A 27518-nucleotide genomic window follows, 5' to 3' on the forward strand; every position below is an offset into this window, starting at 1 on the left:
AAGTACTCTACTACCCCCTTCTGGTCTGAAAAGGAGTAGGACAACATTTCCGTTAGGAACTGCTGAGCAGAGCCAAGTGGGTTTCAACTGTGACTGATACGCTGCCTGTACTTGGCAGAAACTGTTACTTTTTCATCCATCACATAAAGGCCGCATTAGTTCTCAAGGAAAACCTATGAAGTCATGTTCAGTATTCATGCAGGCTGAAACCTAGACCCACAAATACTTCTACATCTAAGTCATTTAGCAGAATCTCTTATTAAGAGCACCTTACAGTAGAAAACGTAGATATTCACCCCATGGGAATCAAACCCACTTGCAAGCACCATGTTCTACCAACCGTACCCTAACAGCGTAATCCCCTTCTGATTCAACAGGCCCTTCTATGCTAGCCTGTAGTTTTGAACTGCCTTACGTTACAGGACAAATGTCCATTTGGTGAATCAGGTATAAGGACATAGTGTCAAAGTCCATGGGGTGATTGATGTGTATTGATAAAAACATTTTTACAATCACAGGCGTGTCGCCAGAACCCGTCAAGATGTTGTTGGTGTGAATCAGCGTTCATTAAACAGTGAATAATGAGGGAGACAGACATCCTGAGGCGGTCTCATGACCTAATGCAACAGCTAGGCCCACTATTATGTTTGGGTCCAAAGGTTCACCCAGTCACATCATTTTTGTGAAACTAGGGTAAATCCAGTTAAAAATATGATTCCATGAGAAAGAGTTTGGCATTTATATAGAATTTGGCATCTGTTTTCAATCGATAAGCCAATAATGAGGCTGCTTAGATCTCATGAGATTAACTCTGAAATAAGAAAACTGATTACGTTATTTACACTCAAACTATAGCAGCCCATACCAAAAAAGAAGGGTGCAGTCAGATTGTAAATGTCTGTTTAGGGGCCTGAGGGAAGTCTGATCCCGCGCTGGTCTTGTTTAATACTGAGGACAGCCTGAAGTAATGACTACTGTTTGGCTTGAACTTTGCACGTTACAGTTTCTCGTCACCGGGGTCAGGACAGCGAGCAACATGTAAACGTTCGAATTCCCTCACAGATAGCACGAGCGCAGCACTGACAGGACCGGCGGATAAGCAAGCCGACGAGGCGCTAGTCAAAAGGGTAAACAAGGCAACCGAACATCTAGTATGGTAGGAAGGAGACGTGGCTCGCGAGCCAACAACGGCCCACAGAAGCCCCAACAGCAACGCAGGGTGAGTCGGGCTACTCGAAGGAGGCATATTCAATGGTTTATACATGAAAATACAGAATATCATGTATAAAATACATTACCAATGAAAACTAAAATGGACTAAATTCTCCTTTACCAGGTCTAAGGTTAATTATTATCAGGGGCACTATTGACATAAATTGTGAGCCTATTTTTAAATGAAGGTATTTCAAGATGAATGACAAACAACAGCCAGCAAATGTTGCATTTTCTCTCATTCTTTATTTGAGTTATTACTGATTAATTAACTTACTACAACCAATCACATCCTACATTGTTTTGGTAGTAAAGACATGACGTGTCTTTATTGTTTGCGTTAGCATGTGAGTGTGCAGTTACAGCCCACTTCCATGCGTTGAAGGTCCACCTGCCTCTGAGAGGGAGACCAGTGTTGGCAGTTCCAAATAATCCCTGAGTACACTGTAACCGATTTGTAATAGTAACACTTAACAGGAATGGTGTCGTTCTCTGAATGGTTAAAGTATCTTTAACTTTAAAGGGATTTTACATTATTCTGAAGTCGGGGGGGATTTCAAACAGCTCAGGGTTAAGCGTGTGCCGGGAACTACTCAGATAATTCCTGAAAATCATACGTCAGTCACACCTCATATGCCCCATCTAGCTCACTTGGTAACAGCGTTGTGCTGGTAAGGTTGTGCCTCTGATTCCCACAGAGGAACATTATGAATATGTAATCAAGCACAACTGTAAGTGCCTCTAGATAAGAGCATCTGCTAAATGACTAAATGTAAAATGTAGAAAAACACTAGAAACAGGCCTTACACATTCAACTGCTTTTCACAGCCATGATGATGTCTACAATCATAATACATGCCTTTGCTTAGAGAAGTTCATTTATTATCCCTGGAGGCTGTGTATTTATTATTTATGGATATCCCCTACTATGAGGTCAGTACATTCGGTATGTCCCATTTCAGACTCTGAGGGAGCCAGCATCATTTGCCAAGGAAACGGGATACGAGTCAGATGGTCCTCATGACAAGCTGACCATTGCCCAGGCCAAGAGAGGCACGCCAGGTCAGTCATCCATTCATTGGTCTTACCAGGTCAACACTCATCACAGGTCGGTTATTATTGCACCCGGATTAGTGAGGACTGAGGAATGACAGTGGAAAGATGAAGGGCCATCGAGAGAGGGATGAGAAAGAGAGAGGTGAGACAGTGAACGGAGACAGAAATGTTTCTCTTTTCTCGTAGCGTTCCGTCCGGTCCGAGTCTACGCAGACGGGATCTTCGACCTCTTCCATTCTGGACACGCTCGTGCTCTGATGCAAGCCAAGAACCTGTTCCCCAACACGCATCTCATTGTGGGAGGTACATGATACATTCTCTGCTTCACCTTCACGAACACCCAAAGACAGACTGTCTTTCCGAACAACCGCAAAGACTGACGGTGTATCTTTATCACCTCACAGTCTGCAGCGACAAACTCACGCACAAGTACAAGGGATACACGGTGATGACGGAGTCCGAGCGCTACGAAGCCCTCATCCACTGTCGCTACGTGGACGAGGTGGTGCGCGACGCTCCCTGGACTCTGACCCCCGACTTCCTGAAGAAGCACAAGGTCAGCACTTGAGGACAATGTTCCAACACTGTATGCCTCCCAATACTACCGACTATCAGTCCTCATCTTAGTGCTACTCTGATTTCCCCAGATTGACTTTGTGGCCCATGATGATATCCCATACACCTCTGCTGGATCGGAGGATGTCTATAAACACATCAAGGAAGCAGGTAAACGTATCTGCTGCGAAACTGAAAGGGACTTGGGGCAATTTGAGATGGTGTCTGTGTGTTTGTTCAGCTTACTTCTATGCACTTAAAGTGTTATAGAAATGTACTGATGTATTCCATCACAACATGTCATATCTAACTTAAGCTACACGCAGCGGGAAATGAATCCTGTATCAACAGGAAATGTCAAATGTTGGATTGTTCCACAGGTAAACACACTATTCATCTTTTAGTGAAAATAACATACTTTAGACAGCGTTTTAAACTTCGAACGCACTACCCGTTTGCATTCCCTACAGTGTAGTAAATTCCCTACAACAGTGGGGTGATCGACGGAAGGTAGTCTTTAGTACCAGTAATTGTGGCTGTGTCTGACATGAGTTCTCCCTGTTGGGTCTCAGGGATGTTTGTGGCCACTCAGAGGACCGAAGGCATTTCCACATCTGACCTCATCACCAGGATAGTGAGAGACTACGACCTCTACGTCCGACGGAACCTGCAGAGAGGCTACACAGCCTCTGACCTCAATGTCAGCTTCATCCGGGTAAGAATGTGATCAACTCATGATCTTAGAACCAAAAGTTACATTATAATAACCACCTGCTGCAGTAGTTTGTCATTGAAGAAGGAGAATGGTGATTATTGTCAGTATCGGTGACTGTGGCTGATAAATACTGGACCCTTTCTGATTGATGCACGTCTGACTAATTGTCCAGGAGAAGAAAATCCGTCTGCAGGACCAAGTAGACCGTATGAAGGAGACCGTAAAAACAGTGGAGGAGAAGTCCAAGCATTTTGTCTACAAGGTGGAGGAGAAGAGTCATGACCTTATCCACAAGTGGGAAGAGAAATCGCGGGAGTTCATTGGGAATTTCCTGGAGATGTTTGGTCCTGATGGAGCGTGGGTATGTTTGAATTAGAATGGGTATAATTCTGTCCTGTTTCGCACAATATAATGAAGTATCTTAAAGAATACTCAGGTCCTACTTCTGTCCCTCTGAGCAGCATGCGCTCCAGGAGCAGAGTGGGCGTATGCTCCAGGCCCTGTCGCCCTACGCCTCGCCAGTGACCTCGCCACGCGGTTCCCCGAGCAGCAGCCCCACCAGATGCCGCTCCCAGTCGCCCCCCTCCTCACCCTCGCCCGGATCCTGTTCTCCGCGTTCGTCCCGAACCTCCACCAAGGGCGCCTCCGCCCGCTCCGGTGCCTCACTCAGCGGCACGAGTGAGGAGGAGGATGACAAGTAGACACTGCACGGTCATTCACACATACACTCACACACTAAAAAGTGTACATGGTTACTTTGTGAACTGGCCGTTTCTGAAAAGTGACCCATAGTAGACCACAGTTTTCCTGATTATCTGTTGTAAATTAGTTGACCAACTCCATTTTCGCTGATGACTGTACCAGAAATACAAACAAATAATCATACTATTTTACTGTCTCCAACTTTGCAAACAGGTTTTATATTTCTTTACAAATTCTGTGTTTTGTCTGTAACGTAGTAAAAAACATTTTGTTTCAATTAAATATTAAATACACAACTTTCTGAGGGTATTTTGTCATGCAATAAAAACAACTGACCTTCTAATTGGATAAATTCCCAAAGGACTTCTTACGCATCCAATGTGATTATAATTAAGCAATAAGGCACAACATGTGGTATATGACCAACATAAAGCATATTGATTTAAACAGTAAGGTGTGAGGGATGGTGGTATATGGCCAATATACACTCACCTAAAGGATTATTAGGAACACCTGTTCAATTTCTCATTAATGCAATTATCTAATCAACCAATCACATGGCAGTTGCTTCAATGCATTTAGGGGTGTGGTCCTGGTCAAGACAATCTCCTGAACTCCAAACTGAATGTCAGAATGGGAAAGAAAGGTGATTTAAGCAATTTTGAGCGTGGCATGGTTGTTGGTGCCAGACGGGCCGGTCTGAGTATTTCACAATCTGCTAAGTTACTGGGATTTTCACGCACAACCATTTCTAGGGTTTACAAAGAATGGTGTGAAAAGGGAAAAACATCCAGTATGCGGCAGTCCTGTGGGCGAAAATGCCTTGTTGATGCTAGAGGTCAGAGGAGAATGGGCCGACTGATTCAAGCTGATAGAAGAGCAACTTTGACTGAAATAATCACTCGTTACAACCGAGGTATGCAGAAAAGCATTTGTGAAGCCACAACACGCACAACCTTGAGGTGGATGGGCTACAACAGCAGAAGACCCCACCGGGTACCACTCATCTCCACTACAAATAGGAAAAAGAGGCTACAATTTGCAAGAGCTCACCAAAATTGGACATTTGAAGACTGGAAGAATGTTGCCTGGTCTGATGAGTCTCGATTTATGTTGAGACATTCAGATGGTAGAGTCAGAATTTGGCGTAAACAGAATGAGAACATGGATCCATCATGCCTTGTTACCAATGTGCAGGCTGATGGTGGTGGTGTAATGGTGTGGGGGATGTTTTCTTGGCACACTTTAGGCCCCTTAGTGCCAATTGGGCATAGTTTAAATGCCACGGCCTACCTGAGCATTGTTTCTGACCATGTCCATCCCTTTATGACAACCATGTACCCATCCTCTGATGGCTACTCCCAGCAGGATAATGCACCATGTCACAAAGCTCGAATCATTTCAAATTGGTTTCTTGAACCTAACAATGAGTTCACTGTACTGAAATGGCCCCCACAGTCACCAGATCTCAACCCAATAGAGCATCTTTGGGATGTGGTGGAACGAGAGCTTCGTGCCCTGGATGTGCATCCCACAAATCTCCATCAATTGCAAAATGCTATCCTATCAAAATGGGCCAACATTTCTAAAGAATGCTTTCAGCACCTTGTTGAATCAATGCCATGTAGAATAATCTAATAATCCTTTAGGTAAGTGTTACAGCTATGGTTAAATTCAGTTCTTAGGCAAGACACAATGCAGAGTGCCTGGTTAAAGAGTTAAGTTGGGTTACTGTGGTCATATACTGCAACATCCCTAAGATGCCTCATTGCTAAGATAAACTGGTCACCAATTGACAGTAAAAAGCCATAAAATATTACAATATTGTTGTCACACCCGTAGTATAGCAAAGCTTTCAGGATCAAACCACCCAGTTTACAATTTCTAATATTACACAGCTTTAAGCCACTCAAAATCAGACCCCAACTACCAGATACTTACCTACAAATGTCATGAGTAACATTTAGTCAACTTACTCCCCTTTCTGAGCTTGCAACATTTGGGGGGAAATCCTTAGTTTGACTTTAACAACCATTGCACGCTGCCATAAAATGACAATCTTATCTTGCATTATGCTGTTACTCTAGGTCATCACTAGCACTGAGGAAAGGGCAAATGATTTTCCCACAGGTGGCGTCACTCTCACATGATTCTCACTTTCACTAATTCCACTGAGTAACAGTCATGCTATCTGACAGAGGTCACCAATCACTATATGCTACCGTGGTTAACTCAATCATAACACTGATAAATAAGGAAATAAATATTATAAAAAATCCAGATAGAACTGGCCATGTGATAAAAAAGATAAAAAAGCTGCAGAACATTCAAAAAGCTCTTGGAAAATTGCTAGAGGACCGGGTAATCTGGGTAAGAACTGTGTTTCGGCTTTACATGCCTGAAGTTATTCTCACTGCAAAACGTTATCTGTAAAGATAATATGTCAGTCAGTACTATGCTTTAGTTTGGTGCTTCACTTTAACACTTCACAGTAACCAAAACTGTTTGTCAAGTGACTGGTGAAGACTTCTCGGGTGGCAGAGCTGCCTGAGGGCCAGAGTTAATTGTTCTTGAACTTGGACGAATCATGTGGGTCACTCCTGGGGTTGCTCCAGTCGTCTGCCTCAGGACCAGTCTGGTAGTGTCTCCACGCTGACTTGTTGAAGACCGGGAGACGTTCGAAGGACTCGCTGGAGAGAGCCTGGAGTTCGCAGACACGAGTGTGAAACTACTGCAACGCTTTGAAGTGAAATAAATGCAGTTCTGTCACCTACCTTCAGGTAGATGACTGCGTCTGTACCCACCCCCTGCAATGAGTAGAGGTTGAGATCTCCTTGGAAGTAGCGGGCATAGAGTCTAGAAATGGGGAGACCGTAACCGAAGCCAGCCTGAGGAAGGAGGAAAGACCGGGTCAAAGTTCAAACTGCGGCTCAGGGTGGCCACGCGCCCACCGGGATGTGTCGCCAGTGGTTACCAGTGGTACAGCCTGAGTTCCGCTTCCGGGGTCCAGGCTTGGGGTGGGCGCCGTGGAGTACATGTAGCTAAAGAGCTTGTCAATCTTCCTGCGGGGCACGCCTCCTCCTTTGTCGCTGATCTGAAGGGACAGGAGATGACAGGACCGTGTGAGAAATTTTACATAGGCCGCCAAAGGTCACCCAAAAAGACCAGACCAGCGACCCGACGACCTTGATGGAGAGGTCTTCCTTTCCCAGGGTCACCATGGCCTTCACTGGCGGGAGTCCGGCACTGCTGTCCTCATGGTGCTCCACAGTCGCCCGCATTGAATTCTACATCCATCCGAGGAAGGAGTGAACAATGATAACTCTACTGAAACAAATGCAGCACAGCACAGCCAACGAGGACGTCACACGTATAACACATGTTTCTATGGGTCCAATACAGACGGCACTCACTTTGAAGAGCTCGAACAGCATGTGGAACAGGTGAGAGGGCACGTACACCACCTGGATAGCCTTGGAAGGGGCCTTGGCTGTAGACAGTAAAATGGAAATATGGTGGGCTTAACACACAGGCTTACCTGGGCTGTAAGCTAGACGGGGTACAAGAAACCGCTTCTAAATATGGAGATATCTAGTCACAAATAAGAAACAAAACGTTTTTAAATGCATAGGCACTTACCGTTGTACTCTTCTATCTTCAGCTCAGGGGCGACCATGTAGTACTGCTCACAGAGCATCTTGGCTGTCTCGTAGGCGTCTGTAAAAAGCAGCCGGATATTGGTTCGACAGTTATGAAGCTGTAGGACCGGAACAGTTATCCATCACCTTTTTTACGTCTTAACTCTGTCTGAAAGGAATGTCTGCAACAAAGCTTGTACTTTTATTTCTGCTAACCCACCTCTCAGCAGAAACGTCTACTTGCTGTCTTTGGCACGCATTAAGTCATGAACATTCTATCGTTGTTCCTTTTTGTTCCAAAATCCTGTGGAGGATTTAAAATATACAACACTTGTATAGGAAAAGTATTTTATTTTTGTATTCTTTAATGACATTATTTCTTACTGTAAATGTGTGTTTGTTTACAGTGATCAGGGCAGGGAATATAACACATTTTGAGAGCCTGGTGGTTTTGAAACAATATATTGATGAAATGTTTTTTTCTTCTATTAAAGGGTAGTTGCATTGAACAATGGAAGTCTGGGACTTGGACATACGCTTCACCAAAACAGGAATCTCCCTCTCATCTAATATATTCAGAAAGAGGGCTGGCAGAAACAAATTCCTCCATAACCAAAGCATGATAAGATGTGCTGACAACCCCACAGTCTTCCATTTAAAAAAAGAGCTAGGTCACTTCCTATGTGAGACACTTCATTGAGGGATTGAACATGTTAGCGAAAAGAGATGCTCTGGCAATGTGGGAAACACAAAGTCCAGAGAGACATTGTGGAGTATTCTTAGACACTTCAGTCCTTTGATGTCTAAATTTAGACAAGGAATATAACAGGGACTTCCAGATATTTTGATTTAAAACAAGCAATGTATTAACAGGTCATTTTTGTTTCCCTTTTCAGAACTAAGAAAGTTCAACAACAATAGTAGTATGCATCCTCATTAAAATTGTTACATGTGATGAACGTAAGGTTTAAAATGTGTTAAGATAGATAATGACAATAATGATCAGAAGATAACATTATTATTTTACTTTCCCCAAGAAGGATTTACAACCTGATCTTCAAGGTTCTAAGGGTTTCTGAAGGAAACAAACTTAAACAAGTAGTGCTACATTTGTAGTAAGAAAACAGAAACATGTTTTAGTAGCTACCACTGCAAATTGAACGCTTCTGTTCCTCACTCAAAATGTTCCTTTTCAACTTTTTTGGAAAGGAAAGAAAAAGGTGGAGTGGCCTCTTAATTTTTTCCAGAGCTGTATTGAACAAGTTTTCAACTAAGCATAGCACTGGTTTTACACCAATTACTGTATATCTCTTTTGGATGTTTACCACTAGGTGGAGGCCCCAGCTAAGTTATCTCTCTCACTGAGGACCAACCAAGTCCACGTTAAAATTGCCAAGCTTTTGTTAACTCTGCAGAAACAAAGGCCATGAACAGATTATGTTGTATTCTGTATTCTTCTTTTGACCAATCAAATGAGATATTTCATGTAAAATATTTCCCATAGATAATCTGATCGTACCAATTAGCTCAAAATTGCTGTGACTGACATTAAACCATTGTAGCCCAAAACCTTACCTTTTTAACTGTAGCTATAATAAAACACTGACTTGTTAATGGTGAGTTATTGTTGAACATTGCATTGCTATCGAAAAGGATCTAATCTCAAATTGGTTGAGGAACCTCCACTCACATTTCCTGTTTGAAAAGTGGTCACATTAATGTTGGCCAAATAGTTGTAGAGACAACATGGGGCAAATTCTATATGAAAGCAGGGTTAGAGGAGTTAGAAACAGTGAGACGTACTCTTCGTTGAGCACTACACGAATGAGTTAATGTCTCCCTTACTATGTGTCAATGATTGGAGTAATGGTCAGTAGAATTGCACTCACCTTTAACCACCTCAGTGACATTGCAGGCAGGATCAATACCTCCTATGTGCTTGGGGTGGGAGGTGGTTCTCTCATCACCAAAAAGAAGTGCTGGAACAGAAAATCTCACCTGACCAGGACTTCATCGACACCCATTACGATGTTAGAGTCAAACACATGCCCTACTAAGACTCAACCTCTGGCACAGATCCTGTATACAAATAGCCCACAGAACTGTTTATGCGTGTCAGATGATGCCACTTACTGTGCTGGTTTATGAGCATGCGGAACGATATCCTGTTGGTGTAAAAGCGATCCAGGAAGTACTGAACGTTGCTGCTTATAAAAGGGTCGAAACCAAACTTCTGCTTGTACTCTATGACGCCCTGGGCCATGGTGGGGACGACATCATTGTGCCTGTTGCGGATTTTCACCAGGCTTTCCAGAAAACTGTCACAGAGAAATACGGCTGATTCTTGGAGGTCTCAGCCCCGTCTCAAGACATAGTGCTGGTGAAGATATGGCGGCGGCACACGCGTCAACTCACTCGATTAAGGTGCGGCTATCTTCTGGAGCCCGGTTCTCAAACTCCAGCAGCTCTTCGAAGCTCTGGATGTACCTGAAAGACAAATGCCGCAGCAGCCCGTCATGCCCTGACCCAACACAGAGTCACATCACCATGCACTGTACAATACCATGTTAAACGCCAACCCCGAATCAGAACGGAGGGACAGATGGAGGCTCTAACCAGCTGTGAACCCTACTGATGGACGGCTGCATGCGCAGGTCGCTGGGTAACAGGTTGATTTCCCTCATGGTGTTGGCCCCCCGCACCGCGAGCTCCTTACGCAGGAACATGTAGGAAGTCTTTTCACAGGCATTCTCCATACCTGTGGAAATGTACTGGGTCAATAGACTGACCGGTAGCAGGTATAAATGTTGGTGTTTTCTGTGTACGTCTGCAAAGTGCCAAGAGGTTGTAAACTCAAGATAATATGAACAGACCTCATGCATATCATTGGTTGCTCAAGCTGTCTGTCTCAGGAACTCCTACACACTTGGATCTTTCAACCTCTCCCTCATTGGACGGCAGTTTGTTAGCCATCCCCCTGAGAATGGCTTCTTCATCAAGTCACCTCTGATTGCCTTCATGGATTATTATTTCCCACTGTTACTCTCTGAGTATGGCTGCCACATACCCAGCAAAAGGCAGTTGACGGTTCATGTTCATATAAACACCGAGCTATTTATAAGGACCTGCCACTGTGACCAGTGTTGTGCAACTGCGAGCCAAAAGCAGTGAGTGGACGAGGGCTCGCTTGACCTTAAAGAGTTCAGATGGAAGAGTTTGGTGTCTAAACTTAAACTCAAGTGGTTAACACTGACTTACAGAGCACTTGGCTTACTGAGAGATGTACACCATCCATCGAGTACAACAGATTATAAAACAGTGAAACTGTGTGAAAGGTTCTGTCATACGATGTACCATTATTTCAATAGGTGGGGCAACTTATGTGATTGTTTACTGTTTATCAAAGCCTTAATTGGGGAAGTAGGCATCTGGATCTATATTGTTAATGTACACTAATTACAAAAGGTTCTAAAGTAAAAACCAACAGCCCCTTTTTCAATGAAAGGGGACCATGTTCATAACATTTAAAATGGCAATTAGTTGAAACAAACATTTTCTCCCAATGACTATTACGCACAAAATAATTAAATAAGTAACAGATTGTTTGAGCTGGAGCAATATAACCGTTCAAGTTCACAATGCAATGGGCTGACCATCCATGTTGCCACAGTTACTGTTCTAAACCTGCGTGGACTCTGCAGTCTTTGTTTACATTAACTTTATTTTTTGTAGTAGCTCATGAGGAATATTATTAGGCTATGTATTCTTTAAGAATCCATAGGCACATTAAATAAATAAATGATACGTAGCAGCGTTTAAATACGTGGTGTATTTAGTATATACTTACCAAAGTCCAAAAACTGTTTGATCGACATCGGTGAGGGAGAGAACCTTGAATAATATTCTATTTTCGATGTTACATCTTTCAGTAGAAAGTTGAACAGCCTCATGATTCTTTCAAATAAATCACCGTGCTAATACAGATATTGAGTATGTCTAGTGTTTACTTGCATCGACCCATATAAACATTCAGTTAGTTACATTCTGATAGTCTTCTGACAGTATCCCCAAGCAATTTTGACGCATTCAGAAGTACAGTGCCTAATCCTCACGTGACTGTCGTTTGAGGAACCAGTGCGTGCAACCTTATTGGCTAGTAGAACCTTTCTGGTATCTCCCTGGTTGGCATGATAGTTTGCAAGTGGACAGATACGGTCTGACTGCTCTTATAAGTCCTGCATGTATTAGCAACATCATAGTAATTTAGGAACATATTTGGAGGGGAATTCTTGCTTGACAGTTAAGGGTATTCATAGATTGCACATTAAGTCACAAGTGTTTTGAACTTTCCTTTTGGGGCTGATGATCATACACATAAAGTATAGGAGGACTTACAGTTCTTCCTGTCGTCCCAATCGGTCGCAATAGGTCCGCCATCTTACCTGGGACCAATAATGAAAAATAAGCCACTTAACACTAGCCGTGGTAGTAATTTGTAAACTCGCTCAGTCGCCTGATACCTCGAGCTAAATTTAAACACAATTTTCATTATGTTTGTAATAAAACATTTTTTAATTAAAGGTTTAACAAATTATGCTATTACCCATTTAAAGTATAACATGTTATGTATTTAAACAAAGTTCATAAACTGAACCATTCAAAACAAATACAATCCAAACAACTGAACAAGATAATACTGCACTATAAGAAAAAACTACCATGTGCAAAATTGCAGCATCCCACTAAGAACAAATAAACTGGTCTCCTTTCTCTTCTTTAAGCAAACCATATGACCATGTTAATACATTTTGTGCTTTCATGAGAGATTTGCATTCACAAATGTAAGCTGCCTCACTTTTGAGGTACTGATGGGTTTGCTTTCTCTCAGAATATTTATCCCATTAAGCAGTCTCCCTTTGATGACATTAGTAAGTTGTTGGTAGACAGAGGCCTTGTTCTTCCACTAGCTCAGAGGGTCTGTGGATCCTTGGAAAAGGGGCTGCTGCAAATAGGCCCTAATAATGGCCACTGCTGAGGGAATCCTTGTACAGCAGATTTTGTGGCATTACTCCTGCTGCTTCTGCTCCCTCTTCGTCCTGTTGCCCTGGTGACTGAGCCAGCTGACTGCTGGGGCTGTCCCTCGCTGCTACTGAGGTTATTCTTTGAAGAGCCTCATCAATCGCTCTGGCATCACTGAAGGCTAACTTCTTAAACCTGTTGTCAAGTGCAGTTCTGATAGCACATGATTATATTTCATTCTGTGGAACTTTCTGTCCATTGATGAACATAGGTTGTCCACCAACTCTGTCACTTGTCCTGTGGTCCCTCTGCCCGGTACCGCTATACACACTCATGGCGTAGTGGACCAGAACGCAGCTCTCACTCAAGTTCACAATCACCAGAATACTAACACCTGCGTCTCATTGTCTCCCCCTATTTAAGCCAGTCCTCCTCCACCACTCGGTTATGAGGTATTGTTTGTTGGGAACGTGCCTTTGACTAGTGATCGAGCAAACTATTTGTCCCTACCTGTTGTGGTTCTCTCCTCTTGCCCTGTTCCCGTCTGTCTCTGTGTTTAGTAGCCTGCCTTCTGACCTGCCTGCCCTGTGGAATATTCTGCCAGCCTGCCTGTACCAGTACCGTCGCCTTCCCGTGTTGTCATCTGGTTACCGAACTCACCTGCTCGCCTCTCTCGTTTTGATTCTTGCCTCTGCCCTTTTGTGCCGTGATAATAAACCAACGGTTGCGTTCCGCAATTGGAACGCTATCCCTTGGTCCGAGTGTTCATTACAGTCAGAACTTTTTCACACCTTTAATGTGACAAAGATTGTATTTGTTTTGAATGGTTCAGTTTATGCACTTTGTTTAACACATTTTCCCACATGCTTTTGGGGGACTTGATGTTTGTTTTTCCGGTCTTGGATGTTTTTCTTTATAAGAAGGGGCTGTCTTGCCACCCTACCCCATAGCCCATTCATATGAAGAATATGGGAGATTGTTGTCACAGGTAGCACACAGCCAGTACTTGCCAGAAATTCCTGCAGTTCCTTTAATGTTGCTGTAGGCCTCTTGGAAGCCTCCCTGACCTGTTTTCTTCTCGTCTTTTCATCAATTTTGGAGGGACGTCCAGTTCTTGGTAATGTCTCTGTTGTGCCATATTTTCTCCACTTGATGACTGTGTTCCATGGTATATCTAATGCTTTGGGCATTCTTTTGTACCCTTCTCCTGACTGGTATCTTTCAACAATGAGATCCCTCTGATGCTTTGGATGCTCTCTGGGAACCATGGCTTTTGCTTTGAGATGCAACTAAGAAAATGTCAGGAAAATCCTACTAGAACAGCTGAACTTTATTTGTGATTAATCAGTCACTTTAAATAATGGCAGGTGTGTAATGACTTCTATTTAACATGAGTTTGAATGTGATTGGTTAATTCTGAACACAGCCATAACCCCAGATATAAGGTGTGCACACTTATGCAACCAGGTTATTGTAAGGTTTTTATTTTTAATTTTTCCCCCTCGAAGATTTCAAATTGTTTTTCAATTGAATGGTTCACATTATAGGTCACATAAAAAGTGGAAAATGTTCTGACATGATTTATCTTTGTCTCATTCTTTTACATCACAAAAACCTTGTTTTTTAACAGGGGTGTGTAGACTTTTTATATCCACTGTAAATACTGTATTTTGAACGGCTGTCTATGGGACGACCTGGAGTTTCCCACAAATGTTTGGCGTGGCTTTGCAGGTTCTAACACATGACGCGAAGCCTACGGTGACTATGAGACAACTGACGAATCTTGTTATGCAGGGGATCAAAAGCTCGCTCATCATTTACAAAGTTGACATTTTGTGAGAGACTGAATGAAATAACTATGTTACAGTCAAATACTAAACTGTTTCTGTTTTTCTTTGCAGCCACGAGGAGGAAACAGTTAATACGGATATATAAATTTTTATATTGTTAATATTGCTCCAAACTGCCCTTTTTGCAGAAGCTCCTTTAGTGGATGCAATGGATGTGCAGCACACATGGTAGCCAATCAGAGGGGACCACAAGAAGTTTATGTTACGGTTGAAAAAGATATTGCAAGCAGAATAAAACCAGGAAAGCCTAGTTCAGCCGGCCTGAAATTTGAAGTGTTAAATGTTGTTTCTCTCACTGAAAGAAATACAGAAGGAAATGTGTTTCCATTGATTGATTGATTATTAATAAATCCATAATAACTTTTTTTAGTAGGCCAGTAAGTAGGCCAGCTATGTGTAGAATTATATACTTAAGTTTGATGTTCCTATGACAATCACTAAAAAAGACATTGAGGAAATACCAAATTAAATGTGTTTCCAATGATTTATTGATTATTAATAAAACCTTAATTACTTTTTCCACCAAAACAAAGCTTGAACAAGTAGGCTAGCTATTTTTAGAATGAGGGGGTGGGGGCGGTGCAGCCCACTGCAGTGGGCGTGGTTTCCTTGGGGATTTGAATATTTTCTAAATATTTAGCTTTACACTTGGCTACACATTTAGATATAACATTTAGATTTAACATTTAGATATATATTTAAGATTTAGAGTTACATATAATATTTTGATATATATATTTAAGATTTAGATTTAACATTTAGATATAAATGTAACATTTAGATTTAGATTTAACATTTAGATTTAGATATAACATTTAGATATACATTTTACATTTAAATTTAGATATAACATTTAGATTTAACATTTAGATTTAGATTTAACATTTAGATTTAATATTTAACATTTAGATATAATATATATATATATATATATATATATATATATATATATATATATATATATATATATATATATATATATATAATTTCTGTCTCAAATGTGAGGAAAATGTGCTAAATGTGAGGAAAGTTAGCTAAATGTTAAAAATGTATCAGCTAAAGAAATGTAACCAAACTTTTACATTCGGCATCCCATATAGTGTCACTGTCATTGCAATGAGATTACAATTGTAAAATATGTGTGTGTGTGTATGTATATATAAATATATGAGTGTGTGTGTGTACATACATACATACATACATACAGGGGTTTTCCTGGCTCAAAATTAGGTGAACGTAGTATCCCACTCTACCGGACACCCCTCTGTGAAATACTTTATATAATGTGACTACACACTTGAAAAAGACAACTATTATAGTGTTAAATCTGCCCTGTTGTCCATGTCCACTTGAGCAGCTAATGCACACTACAATGTCCTCCCTAATATCAACCAAAATATCCAAGCAATACATTTATTCTTAACATAACCTAGAACTATTAACATGTTACTTTAAAATAAATATGAAATCACTCATCTCATCAGCTTTATAATTAATCGCAGTCAAAATTATTGTTGTTTATTTTTGTTATGCTATGTCCCTGTTAATATAGACTTGCATAAATAACGAAACAGAGCTGTATTTATTACAGCTTTGTCAAGTAATTTTTCCCCATCCTAGCACTGACGCCACATCGTTAATCTCCCTCAACTTCCTTCATCTGTACTAACTCTGCTGCTGTCGCTGATCCAGCGTCTTCACGTTCATATATTTATATTGTTAGTGACTTAAATGTTAATTATATATTTTTTTACTCTATATATTGCAATATTGCCTAATGTTTCTGGTGATTGTACATACCCTGATGACACCAGTCATCTTTGTTTGTTTCGCGATAAAATTGCTCAGTTGATTAGGAAACAGACCCCACCTGGCAACACTCAATAAGAAAAAGTTTTCTCCTAGCATCATTTTAGCTGCAGTGTTTCACTGGTATTTTATAAATGAGCGCAAAATCATGTTTTACCATACCAACACACAGAGGCGGTGCGAGATTTTGGGAAGGCTATCGCCTTTGAACTTTGAATGCAGGAAAAACCTTGTGTTTAGATAGAATGCCACCCGCTATAGTGGCTAGTAGGTGTCTGAGTTACACGCCACAGCCGAATTCTACCCGCATTTGGCGGGTGCCAATGTCAAGCCCTGGTTATTATCCCCTTGGATTTAGTGTTTTGATACTTCTGTATTAATACTAATAATACATTACATAAGCAACATTAATTTTGTTTGCTATCAATCTACACATAATAACCCAAAATGACAAACCCAACAACATTTTAGAAATGTGTGCCAATTTATCCCAAAAAAATTGACATATTTGATGTACGGCATTTGGGAACTACTCACTACGGTATGTAGAATACATAGAAAGTGTAATGTCATGGGGCAATATAAGTGGCATAGCTATGAATTTGAATATGACATCAGCCTATCTAGTGTTTTATCTGTGGTTCTGAGCTCTTGCCTTGTGGGAACAACCAGGACATGCGATTGCACAAACCATACTGCACCTCCGTTTAGGATCATCCAACATAAAAAGGACAGAAAATGTTGTTTTGGGTATAATGTTTAATTCTGTATGAGAAGTCTGGTGATTAGTCAATAAGGTATGAGTTTAAAGAAGTTTTGAAAAAAATGTAGTACACATTCATTAAGTGTGTGTTTGCAGTTGTGAAACACTGTAATCCCTCATTATCCCACACCAGATCCTCATAGCATGATGAGAGCTAAAGACAATACATGAGACAGATGTTGTTTGAGGTATATATTGTTCTTACATTACATTCAGAACAACGCAGAAAAACATTTAATATACGGTAAGTTCCATCTCAAACAAGATTAACCAATAACTACAATAGAATAGAGAAATAGATAAATGTGAATATAAAAATACAATAATAATGTAAATGAATATTTGTTTTGTAGGATACTATAGCTTGTTGAGACAGTTTCTTTCTCTTTTAATCACATACACTCACACCCACACACACACTCACACACACAGACAAACACACATTTTGGCATTGCTTTACTGTGGATAAAAAAGTGTACACAACCTTATTGAAATGCAGCTTCTGTTTATGTGAAAAATAACATCCACACAAACATGTCAGACATTTCTTCGCCTCGAATAACATCTTGTGATCACCAATTTTTAAGTGAAAGACAAATTGCTCAGAAAAAAAGCTGTCAGAGCCCTGGTTGCATATGTGTGCACACCCTTTATAAAAAAGGTTGTTACTGTGTTCAGATTTAATCAATCACATTCCAAATCATGTGCAAAGGAATGTTTCTTGGCAGCATATTGCAGAGACAGCTATGGTCCACAAGGAGCTAACAACATATATAAGGGATCTTATTGTGGAAATGTACATATTAGGAGATGGATATATATTTTTTTAAAGGTATTACATATACTGTAAATGAACACTGTGAAGACTATCATTAATAAGTGAAGGCAAGATAGCACCACCAGGAAAACCCTCCAAAATTGATGCCAAGCAAAGGAGAAAAATCTTCAGAGAGGCTATGAAGAGAGCGATGGCAATGTAGTACATTTCTCCACAGGTCTGTGCTGTATGGTAAGGATACACATTAAATCTCCTAAACCTACATGGGAATATGTTTTATGGTCTGATTTGAAGTTTTTGCCACTATTTCCAAAAATGTTTGACGCAAAGCAAAAATAGCTCATGAGCACATAGTCAGTAAATACTGTCAAGTATGGTGGTATCAGCATCATGCTATGGGTCCACTTCTCTTCAGTTCTCTTCAATGGGGACAGGGGTTAGAGTCAGGATAGAAAAGTAACGTATACATCCAAATATTTTGGCACAAACGTAGCTGACATTTGATAGAAGTCTGATGTTAAAGAAATTCTCCTTGACAACAATCCCAAGCCCACTGCAAAAAGGTAGATTACCCAGTCAGAACCAAGACCTCAATTTTAACAAAAGTCTGTGGACTGACCTTTAGGCTATGCATAGGAAATCCCCTCGCATTTTTACTGAACTCTTTTACTTTAACTCTTCTGCAAAGAAGAGTAACATAAAATTGCAAACTCCAGTTGTGTTAACCACTGTAATTCAAACAAAAGGTAAGAAGCCAAAGTATTAGTGTCCACACTTATGCAAACATGGTATGGACAGTTATTTTGTCAAATAATTAATCCTTTAGTTTTTTACTAAAATGTTGTTAGTTACAAGATCTTATTAAAGTAGAAAATGGTCTGACATGATTTCAATCGATTTTAGTCTTTATATAAACAAAAGCTACATTTTCAACAAATGTGTACTTGGGAGACAATAAATAAAATGTAACTTATTAAACCCAAATCCCCAAAACCCAAATCCGAACTCAAATCTTAACCTAAAATTAAACCCTATCCCTAGCCCTAATACTTTAGCCTAAAATTGCCTTTTCCCTTTGTAATGCACTGCTAAATGTCCTCCCTTTGTAAAACTTTCAATGTTTAATTATACTTCTGAGGACACACACACTAGTCTCTTTCCCTCTCTCAGGCACTGTGTTCCTCCAGTGGCGCCTGCAGGATAGCCTTGGAGTTCAGGTCATTGTCGATCTCATTGTGGTCAACGGGCAGCGGGTCATAGATGCGATGGTACAAAGACCAGTTCACCAGGCTTATGATGAACATCTCCACAATCATTAGCTGCTGACTGATCACTGCAGACAGACAGTCCAGAAAGACAGGGATGTAGCACATGGACTCTGTACTGATCAAGTAATAGCTTTTTACTTCTGTAACTTACTGGTGCCATTGGCAATGGAGGATAAGGGTGGGGAGCAGGCGATGGTCCCATCTAGAGCCAGGATGTTAATGACTGACGTCTGCAACTGACTGAGCACCAGCACCAGCTATGGACACACAACAGTGGTATCATGGAAACAGTACCAGGATGTGAACGGACAAGTTGGCAGGCACTTTATAGATTGATTCACCTGGTACATGACATACTTCAGGGTGGTCAGGCTCACCTGGTACAGGGCATACGTCTGTATGGTCTGACTCAGCTGGTACAGGGCATACTTCAGTATAGTCAGACTCACCTGCTACAGGACATACTTCAGTATAGTCAGACTCACCTGATACAGGGCATACCTCCATATGGTCCAACTCACCTGGTACAGGACATACTTCAGTATAGTCAGACTCACCTGGTACAGGGCATACTTCAGTATAGTCAAATTCACCTGGTACAGGGCATACTTCCGTATGGTCCAACTCACCTGTTACAGTGCATACTTCTATATGGTCCGACTCACCTGGTACATGGCATACTTCAGAATGATCAGACTCACTTGGAACATGGCATACTTCAGAATGATCAGACTCACTTGGAACATGGCATACTTCAGTATGATCAGACTCACTTGGTACATGGCATACTTCAGAATGATCAGACTCACTTAGAACATGGCATACTTCAGAATGATCAGACTCACTTGGAACATGGCATACTTCAGAATGATCAGACTCACCTGGTACATGGCATACTTCAGTATGATCAGACTCACTTGGTACATGGCATACTTCGGTATGATCAGACTCACCTGGTACATGGCATACTTCAGTATGATCAGACTCACTTGGTACATGGCATACTTCAGTATGATCAGACTCACTTGGTACATGGCATACTTCAGTATGATTAGACTCACTTGGTACATGGCATACTTGGGTATGATCCTAACACTTTTCAGGGTGCTGTTGATGTTCATGAACACAATGCCCACAGGCCAAAGCGAGATGATGGTGAGAACTCCTATGAATGGGTTGATCCAAATAGCCGTGCCTGTGATCTCCAGCTATAACATCAATACAGCATCAACCATGTTAGTAGAGGCTAGGCGATGCATAGTGGACCTCAATGACAGTTTGAAACTTAACATGTTGTTGCTAACAGTATTTTCCCCTAGAAAGTTGGAGCATTACTTACATCAGAAAGATCAAAGTTGCCATTGGTCCACAATATAATGGAGAGAATTGAGAGGACTGTCTTTAAGATAGCATACTGAAGAGCTCCCAGCTTCAGAAGGAATAGCAAGCGCCTGAATGAAGACAGTCCCAAGTTATTAACATGCTCTTATTGGTGAGTACATGACTAACACAAGTATTCCTATGACTGACCTAAGCCTGTGTTATCATGTGATCAGATTTGTTACATTATTTCCCTGGGGAGGTCAAGTGCTTTAAACAGGCTGACCTGACACAAATGTATCGGTCAGAATGGGTTCAACTTCCTACAATAACATACAACAAAAATCCTCACTATTGAAAAATAAATACACACATACATCTCTATACCTACACCTCATCATAACCATATCAAGTTGGCTGGTTTGATGACAGGCCCCGGTTACTGTGGTTACCGTGTAACTGGAACGCGGGGCAGGCAGAGACAGCAGCAGCAACATGGTCCGGTAGTGATTTTGAAAGTTTTATTGGAGTTGCGTTTCAGGAAAGCCTCACTTCCCCCGCTCTCCTCTATCAGCAGAATCAAGACTTTATACACCACCACTGCAAAGTACCTAGAGAGAGTGGAAGAGGGTTTACACGGTACACATAAAACGTGTGACCAAATTTCAAAGACTGTTGGTTTACGCATTGAAGTGGTGTCTAAAAATGTTGGTTTGTGTTTGTTGGTCATTGTCTGTATTCTTTTCTCCCACCTCTCTTAGCGTGATCTCTGATCTTTCCCCATACAGTGATTAAGAGACGGCTTTAGTCAATTTTAGTGCATTCTCTCTACTATGTTCCTCATTATGACTTCCTGCCTGTTCAAAAAACTTTAATGGGGGTTAAATAGAGAGATAGAGATATAAAGAAGAGTGAGAGTGACAAATAAAACCCTGATCTACAGACAGATGAATCTAGTGAGGATTCTACTAAGGCACCTTGTTTTGGGTCTTCGATCACAAACCCAGACCCCACAGAGCATGAGGACAGCAGCACTGTTAGACCCAAACAAATGATGAAAAGTATTTCACAAACGAAAGAATCAAACAAAAAACAAAGCAAATGGGAATGGTTCTTTGCTTTAAAATCAGTGACAGAATACCTGACCTAAAATTAAGAACAACCATAGGCAGACCTTGAATTTAGACAGGCTATGCGCACACTGCCTGCAAATGAGGTGGAAACCGAGCTGCACTTACTAACCTCCTGCCAAACGTATTTTCCTCAGATCATACAGACCCACTTATAAAATGTGAAAACCCAGCAGGCATGATTTAAGAAGAAAAGGCAACCATTGTGGAAAATTGTGGACCCAACCATTATTCAAAGCATAATATAACATTGAAAATGCTGTCATCCTTCTAAAATATGTGTGTAATGTAGTGGAAGGTTTTGTTAAACTCTCATTTTATTATTTTTCATACCAAATGTAATCTCACACTTGATCAATATTTTACTAGTCAAGCAAGTGGGGGTTGTGCCTGGCTGGGACATCTTTGGAAGGCAGAGATGGTCAAGTTCTGGGAAAACATTGGCTTGTCCCAGAAGAGAAAAAGTTGTTTGTGCACTACTATAAGAGACCACAGCCTACTATATTTCTTTAGGTACTGCAGAGGGATTAAGTGCACAGGTAATAATTTGAGGATAACCGTCAGCACTCGTAAAAGCAGGGTTGCCTTGCTACAGCACCGGAATAAATTAAGAGACCACTGTACCTTTTTCTTTCCTTTCCAAAAAAGTTGAAAATGAAAGTTTTAAGTGAAGAACAGAAGCGTTCAATTTGCAGTGGTCTCTTAATTTTAACCCTTCTGTTCCTCACTAAAAACATTACATTTCTTTGGAAAGCTAAGAAAAAGGCGCAGTGGTCTCTTTATTCTTTCCGGAGATGTATATGGTTTGGAGAGGAGATTAATTGAGTAGAGAAGGGTCAGGGGGAGGGAACTTGGGAGTTTGTTCATGTTTCATTTTAAAGGTTTTCTAAACTGTATTTCATACACTGATGTCATACAGAGCTTGTATTAACTGCAAGCTTGTAATAATATATCTTAAATAGATTATATTGGTTTCCTGAATAGTTTATAGTCTATTATGCTTTATTACATTTCTGGAAGAACTCACAGACGAACATGGAGAAGTGGAAACAGAGTTTTGACCGAGACAGAGACAGAGGCAAGGGAAGAGATCATATAGATCATATAGAGAGATACACAGAGATAGAGATAATGGGCATGAAACTGAGATAGAGATAATGTGAGAGAGATAGATAATGGGAGTGAAATAGAGATAATGTGAGAGAGATATATATAATGGGAGTGAAATAGAGATAATGTGAGAGAGATAGATATAATGGGAGTGAAATAGAGATAATGTGAGAGAGATAGATATAATGGGAGTGAGAGAAAGGGAGGAAAATCAGTGGCTAGTATGTGGGTAAAACTTACGAATTAGAAGTCATATCTGTAAACATTGCAGCCCTTGGGATCCACATCCCAAAACAAGCCATGGTTGCAATGACCTGAGATAGAAACAAAATGATACTTCCAGCTATATATTCATTATCACATGACCTGAAATAAAGACAAAACTATAAATTCACCCATCTATTCACAATCACATGGTTCTAATTAATGTTAAGACATAACATCAAACAGTCGTGACCAAAATCACAGAATCACATACATTCTCATTTACTTCTTGAAATGAGAACAGCTCTGCTGCTCCATTTTTATTGTACTTAATGTGACTGGTGGCTACTGGAAACAGGGAGCTTAGTTCTTACCGGTGCAGCCCCACTGACCCACATAATGGTTGTCTTCTTGGGAGATGGGACATTTCTATAGACAAACACACACTCCTCCAGGTACAGCAGCAGAGATAGGGTGGCCATCAGGGTCAAAACGGAGTACACAGCCACACCAAGCACATCGAGTTCTACAGCAGAGTGAAAGGAAGGATATCAGAGGGAGAGAGAAAAAAAGAAAGAGCAAGAAGGAAGGAAAGATTCAGATGGAGAGAGAGAGAAATTGAGTAGGAGGGAAGGGCAGAGTGAGTGAATAATGGGATAAACAGAAGGGAGATGAGGACAGAGGATGTCATTAAAAAATCCATTACTGTGCCTATCATTGTAATCCATTACTGTGCCAATCATTGTAATCCATTATTGTGCCTATCATTGTAATCCATTACTGTGCCTATCATTGTAATCCATTGCTGTGCCTATCATTGTAATCCATTGCTGTGGCTATCATTGTAATCCATTACTGTGCTTATCATTGCAATCCATTACTTTGCCTATCATTGTAATCCATTACTGTGCCTATCATTGTAATGCATTGCTGTGCCTATCATTGTAATCCATTACTGTACCTATCATTGTAATCCATTACTGTGCCTATCATTGTAATCCATTACTGTGCCTGTCATTGTAATCCATTACTGTGCCTGTCATTGTAATCTAAGATGTAGCTCCCGGCAAATTGTGAGAACAACAAAGATAAGTCAGGGCCCCGACTGACCACAGGGTTTTTTATGAAACAGCATCCAAACACTGTAATTAGCCAGGGCCTCTTTAGAGATTGGGTGCTAATGAAATCCCAACAATACTTCTTTCAGCCCAGTGTAAACCCATCTGTGTATCAAGACTGGTTTAAAACAGAATGGGATAATATCTGCCCTCTTGAAGAGATCAAAGTTATGTTTATTGTCCTGGAAGAGGATAATCTTAACCTAAAACATTCTACAGTATCGGGTAATTATTTCCAGAATTGTTGGCACTCTTATTCAGAAGTGCAACAGATGAAAGGCCTTGCTAATTATTATGGCATTATCTCAATTGAGCTACTGTATTTCACTCGAGGAAAGAAATGCTTATCTGCAGTCTCAACATGGGCAGAGTGAAATTGAGTAAATAAAATATTGCTTTCCAAACAAAGTCTATATTAAGAACTAGTGTATACCAATGGTTCCCAACCAGGGGTATAGGACCTCTGGGGGTACTTGAAAACACTCATGACACCATAGACTTAATAGTGAAATTAACATGAGGGGGTACTTAAGGGGTACTCCAAGTCGGTGGTACAATAAGTGAAAAAGGTTGCAAACCACTGTCCATATTACCATATTAACTCAGAAGCCGTATGTCCACTTCACAGTGTGTCAAAAGCATATCCAGAAATGTCAATGCCTTGCCCAAGACTTCGAAAGCAAACCATGAGCATTTAGTTCAACGGGTCAACATAGTATTTTGAGCATGAGACCCTAACTGCAACAGGTTACGTGCCACTGAGATGTAGTTGTCACAGACACCGTGTAAGAAAAAAAGTTATTTTAACTTTGTCTTCTATTTTCTTTCAAATGAAGCGGTGCTCTCTTACTTTAGATGTGAACGTCAGTGAATGTGCTAATCTTGTTCTAAAACTGGACAGTGAATAAAAAAATGAATGGCTTGTCCACGTCATCTAATTTTCCTAATTTCTTTATCATAATAAAAGAAAAATGGCAAAAATGAATTCGTAACAAATGTTATGAAAACGGGACAATGAATTATTAGGAAATTAATGACTTAATTTTCTTTTCCAAATTGATTTCTGATTTACAAAATAGTGCAAAATACGGAAATTACATGTTAAAAAGCCTTCACTAGTTCCTAATTTGTTTTATTAAAATGCACTCTAAAAACGTAACAATAATAATAATAAATATACGTAATAGGCGAACTGAACGATAAGGTAATCTTGGTCACTCACGTTTTATGATATCGATAGCCAGCGGGGGTTCTTGTAAACAGGTCGGATGGATAGTGCTGTTGAGAACTTCCTCCATATCCAAGGTCCGTGGAAGTCGCTAATGTAAAGACTTGCAGGTGGTGAAAACACGCAAAAAAGCAACCCAGCCACTGCACTTATAGGAGTCACGAGGACGCGAAGTGCAACAGGTAGGCAGGCTTTTGAACTTTCCCCCCGGAATTAGCTTCTGAGGAATGAGTTTATTGTGTAGATTCTGTAATAGCTCAGTGTGTGGTTGTTTAATATCTCAGTGAATACTGCTGGAATTTCTACTGGGGCAACCTCCCTAAAGAGCTAGCAGATAACTGTCTTGTATTCAAATCTAGTACCTACTGCATTTATTCCACAGCACTGCAAATGTCATGGGTCTTCAGGGGGCTGGGTCCTATCAGTGAAGAAGAAAATCTTGAGTTGTTTTTAAATACCATTTTGTTTTCTTTTCCATGACACATTAGAGCTTGACATCGGAGGGCTGAATGGAGAAGTGTTAACTGTGGTGGAGTCCTAACCTAGTGAAGAGATTCAGTAATTCTCTCCGGGGGGGCAGTGTATTAGGGCAAATTACTATGGGGTGCTTACATGGACTGAAAGAGTTGGCACAGGCCCGCTAGATACAGTATTTACAGACAATGTTCTGTATATTTGGCTCTCTAGATATATACAGACAATGTCTTGCATGTTTGGGTCCTTAGATATTTACAGACAATGTCCTTACATGTTTGTCTCTCTAGATAATTGCAGACAATGTCCTGCATGTTTGGCTCTCTAGATATTTACAGACAATGTCTTGCTTGTTTGTCTCTAGATAATTGCAGACAATATCTTGCATGTTTGTCTCTCTAAATATTTACAGACAATGTCCTGCATGTTTGTCTCTATAGATAATTGCAGACAGGGTCCTTTATGTTTGACTCTAGATATTTGAAGACAGGGTCCTTTATGTTTGACTCTAGATATTTGAAGACAGGGTCCTTTATGTTTGACTCTAGATATTTGAAGACAGGGTCCTTTATGTTTGACTCTAGATATTTGAAGACAGGGTCCTTTATGTTTGACTCTAGATATTTGAAGACAGGGTCCTCCATGTTTGGATCCCTAGAGACAGTTTTGTAATGGCATGTAATGTGAGAGGCATTAGAATATACTAATATATTTTTCAAAATCTAGTTTTTAATTGTAAATAACCCCTTTATAGGTAAATCATTGTTGAATCCTTTAAATTATTTCCCATTCAGGAGCTAGAATAATGACTGTTTATACTAAATACAAATGGATTAATGAGTGGTTTCACTACTGAACTGCATAATGAGCCTTGAAAAAGACAAATTTGAATATGTCTTACTCGAATAATTAGGTTTGATTGGGTTATCATAAGTTAAGGGGGAAGATAGACAGTGTTCACGAAACAGACTGGGATGCATTACAGTCATACTGAGGCTTGTAGTAAAAGTTGAAAAGACAGGGAACAGTGAGTTGAGACAGAGAAAGACATTCTGGTAGTGTTTCCTTTGCCCACAAAGACATGAGTAAACAGACCTCTGAATCGACACAGGCTTCTCACACGTTCGTTTCGGTTCACACACTCATTGAGTCAGGTTGATGGCAGAGAGGTCATTCCCCCACAGAGGAAACGTCACACTCTGTCCCTTCCAATTCTGTCAGGGTTGGAATCACATTCCTTTTAGGGGACTGTCCTTGAGAGACAAATCAGTGTCACTTCAATGCCAAACCCTTGCAGAGATAGCCATCTTAAACTGCCAGTTAATTTCACCAGTGTAAATACTGTAGACCTGAGCAAATAGTGTCTCATCACATTCAGGTAACAAAAGTGAAGGCTGTGAATATCTGTGCATCTTTGCCACTCACACCAGGTTCCTTGACCCCATGATGTGGGTGTGAATTGTTTTATACTGCAAAACTTTGCCCTTGCGTTTGTCATAGATTTACCATGTTAAATGACTCATAACGTGACGCTTAATTTGGCTTGTCACCTTGTTCGATGACCCGAAA

The 27518-nt window shown here is 40.6% G+C and overlaps 3 protein-coding genes across 3 annotated transcripts; 1 reads left to right on the plus strand and 2 right to left on the minus strand.

The window, feature by feature from the left end:
* Positions 1–1111: 1111 nt before the first annotated feature.
* pcyt1bb (phosphate cytidylyltransferase 1, choline, beta b) lies at positions 1112–4239 on the plus strand. Its single transcript, XM_010899899.5, has 8 exons — positions 1112–1219; positions 2175–2274; positions 2455–2571; positions 2673–2824; positions 2916–2994; positions 3396–3538; positions 3711–3899; positions 4000–4239. Exons 1-8 carry the CDS (start codon positions 1154–1156, stop codon positions 4237–4239), a joined length of 1086 nt encoding a protein of 361 aa, XP_010898201.2. The 5' UTR covers positions 1112–1153.
* A 1581-nt stretch (positions 4240–5820) lies between these two features.
* Positions 5821–12027, minus strand: LOC105027696 (pyruvate dehydrogenase (acetyl-transferring) kinase isozyme 3, mitochondrial). The gene is made up of 11 exons (XM_010899900.5): positions 11726–12027; positions 10495–10636; positions 10294–10365; positions 10012–10196; positions 9768–9857; positions 7880–7957; positions 7654–7730; positions 7426–7527; positions 7215–7334; positions 7015–7128; positions 5821–6941 (listed from the first exon to the last, which is right to left on the minus strand). Exons 1-11 carry the CDS (start codon positions 11826–11828, stop codon positions 6801–6803), a joined length of 1224 nt encoding a protein of 407 aa, XP_010898202.2. The 5' UTR covers positions 11829–12027; the 3' UTR covers positions 5821–6800.
* A 6361-nt stretch (positions 12028–18388) lies between these two features.
* Positions 18389–25951, minus strand: LOC105027704 (organic solute transporter subunit alpha). Its single transcript, XM_010899915.5, has 8 exons — positions 25470–25951; positions 23504–23655; positions 23166–23239; positions 21138–21296; positions 20705–20816; positions 20427–20573; positions 19517–19622; positions 18389–19430 (listed from the first exon to the last, which is right to left on the minus strand). Exons 1-8 carry the CDS (start codon positions 25543–25545, stop codon positions 19264–19266), a joined length of 993 nt encoding a protein of 330 aa, XP_010898217.1. The 5' UTR covers positions 25546–25951; the 3' UTR covers positions 18389–19263.
* Positions 25952–27518: the final 1567 nt, after the last annotated feature.

This window comes from Esox lucius, chromosome 7 (assembly GCF_011004845.1).
Source record: "Esox lucius isolate fEsoLuc1 chromosome 7, fEsoLuc1.pri, whole genome shotgun sequence".
Lineage (NCBI taxonomy): Eukaryota > Metazoa > Chordata > Actinopteri > Esociformes > Esocidae > Esox > Esox lucius.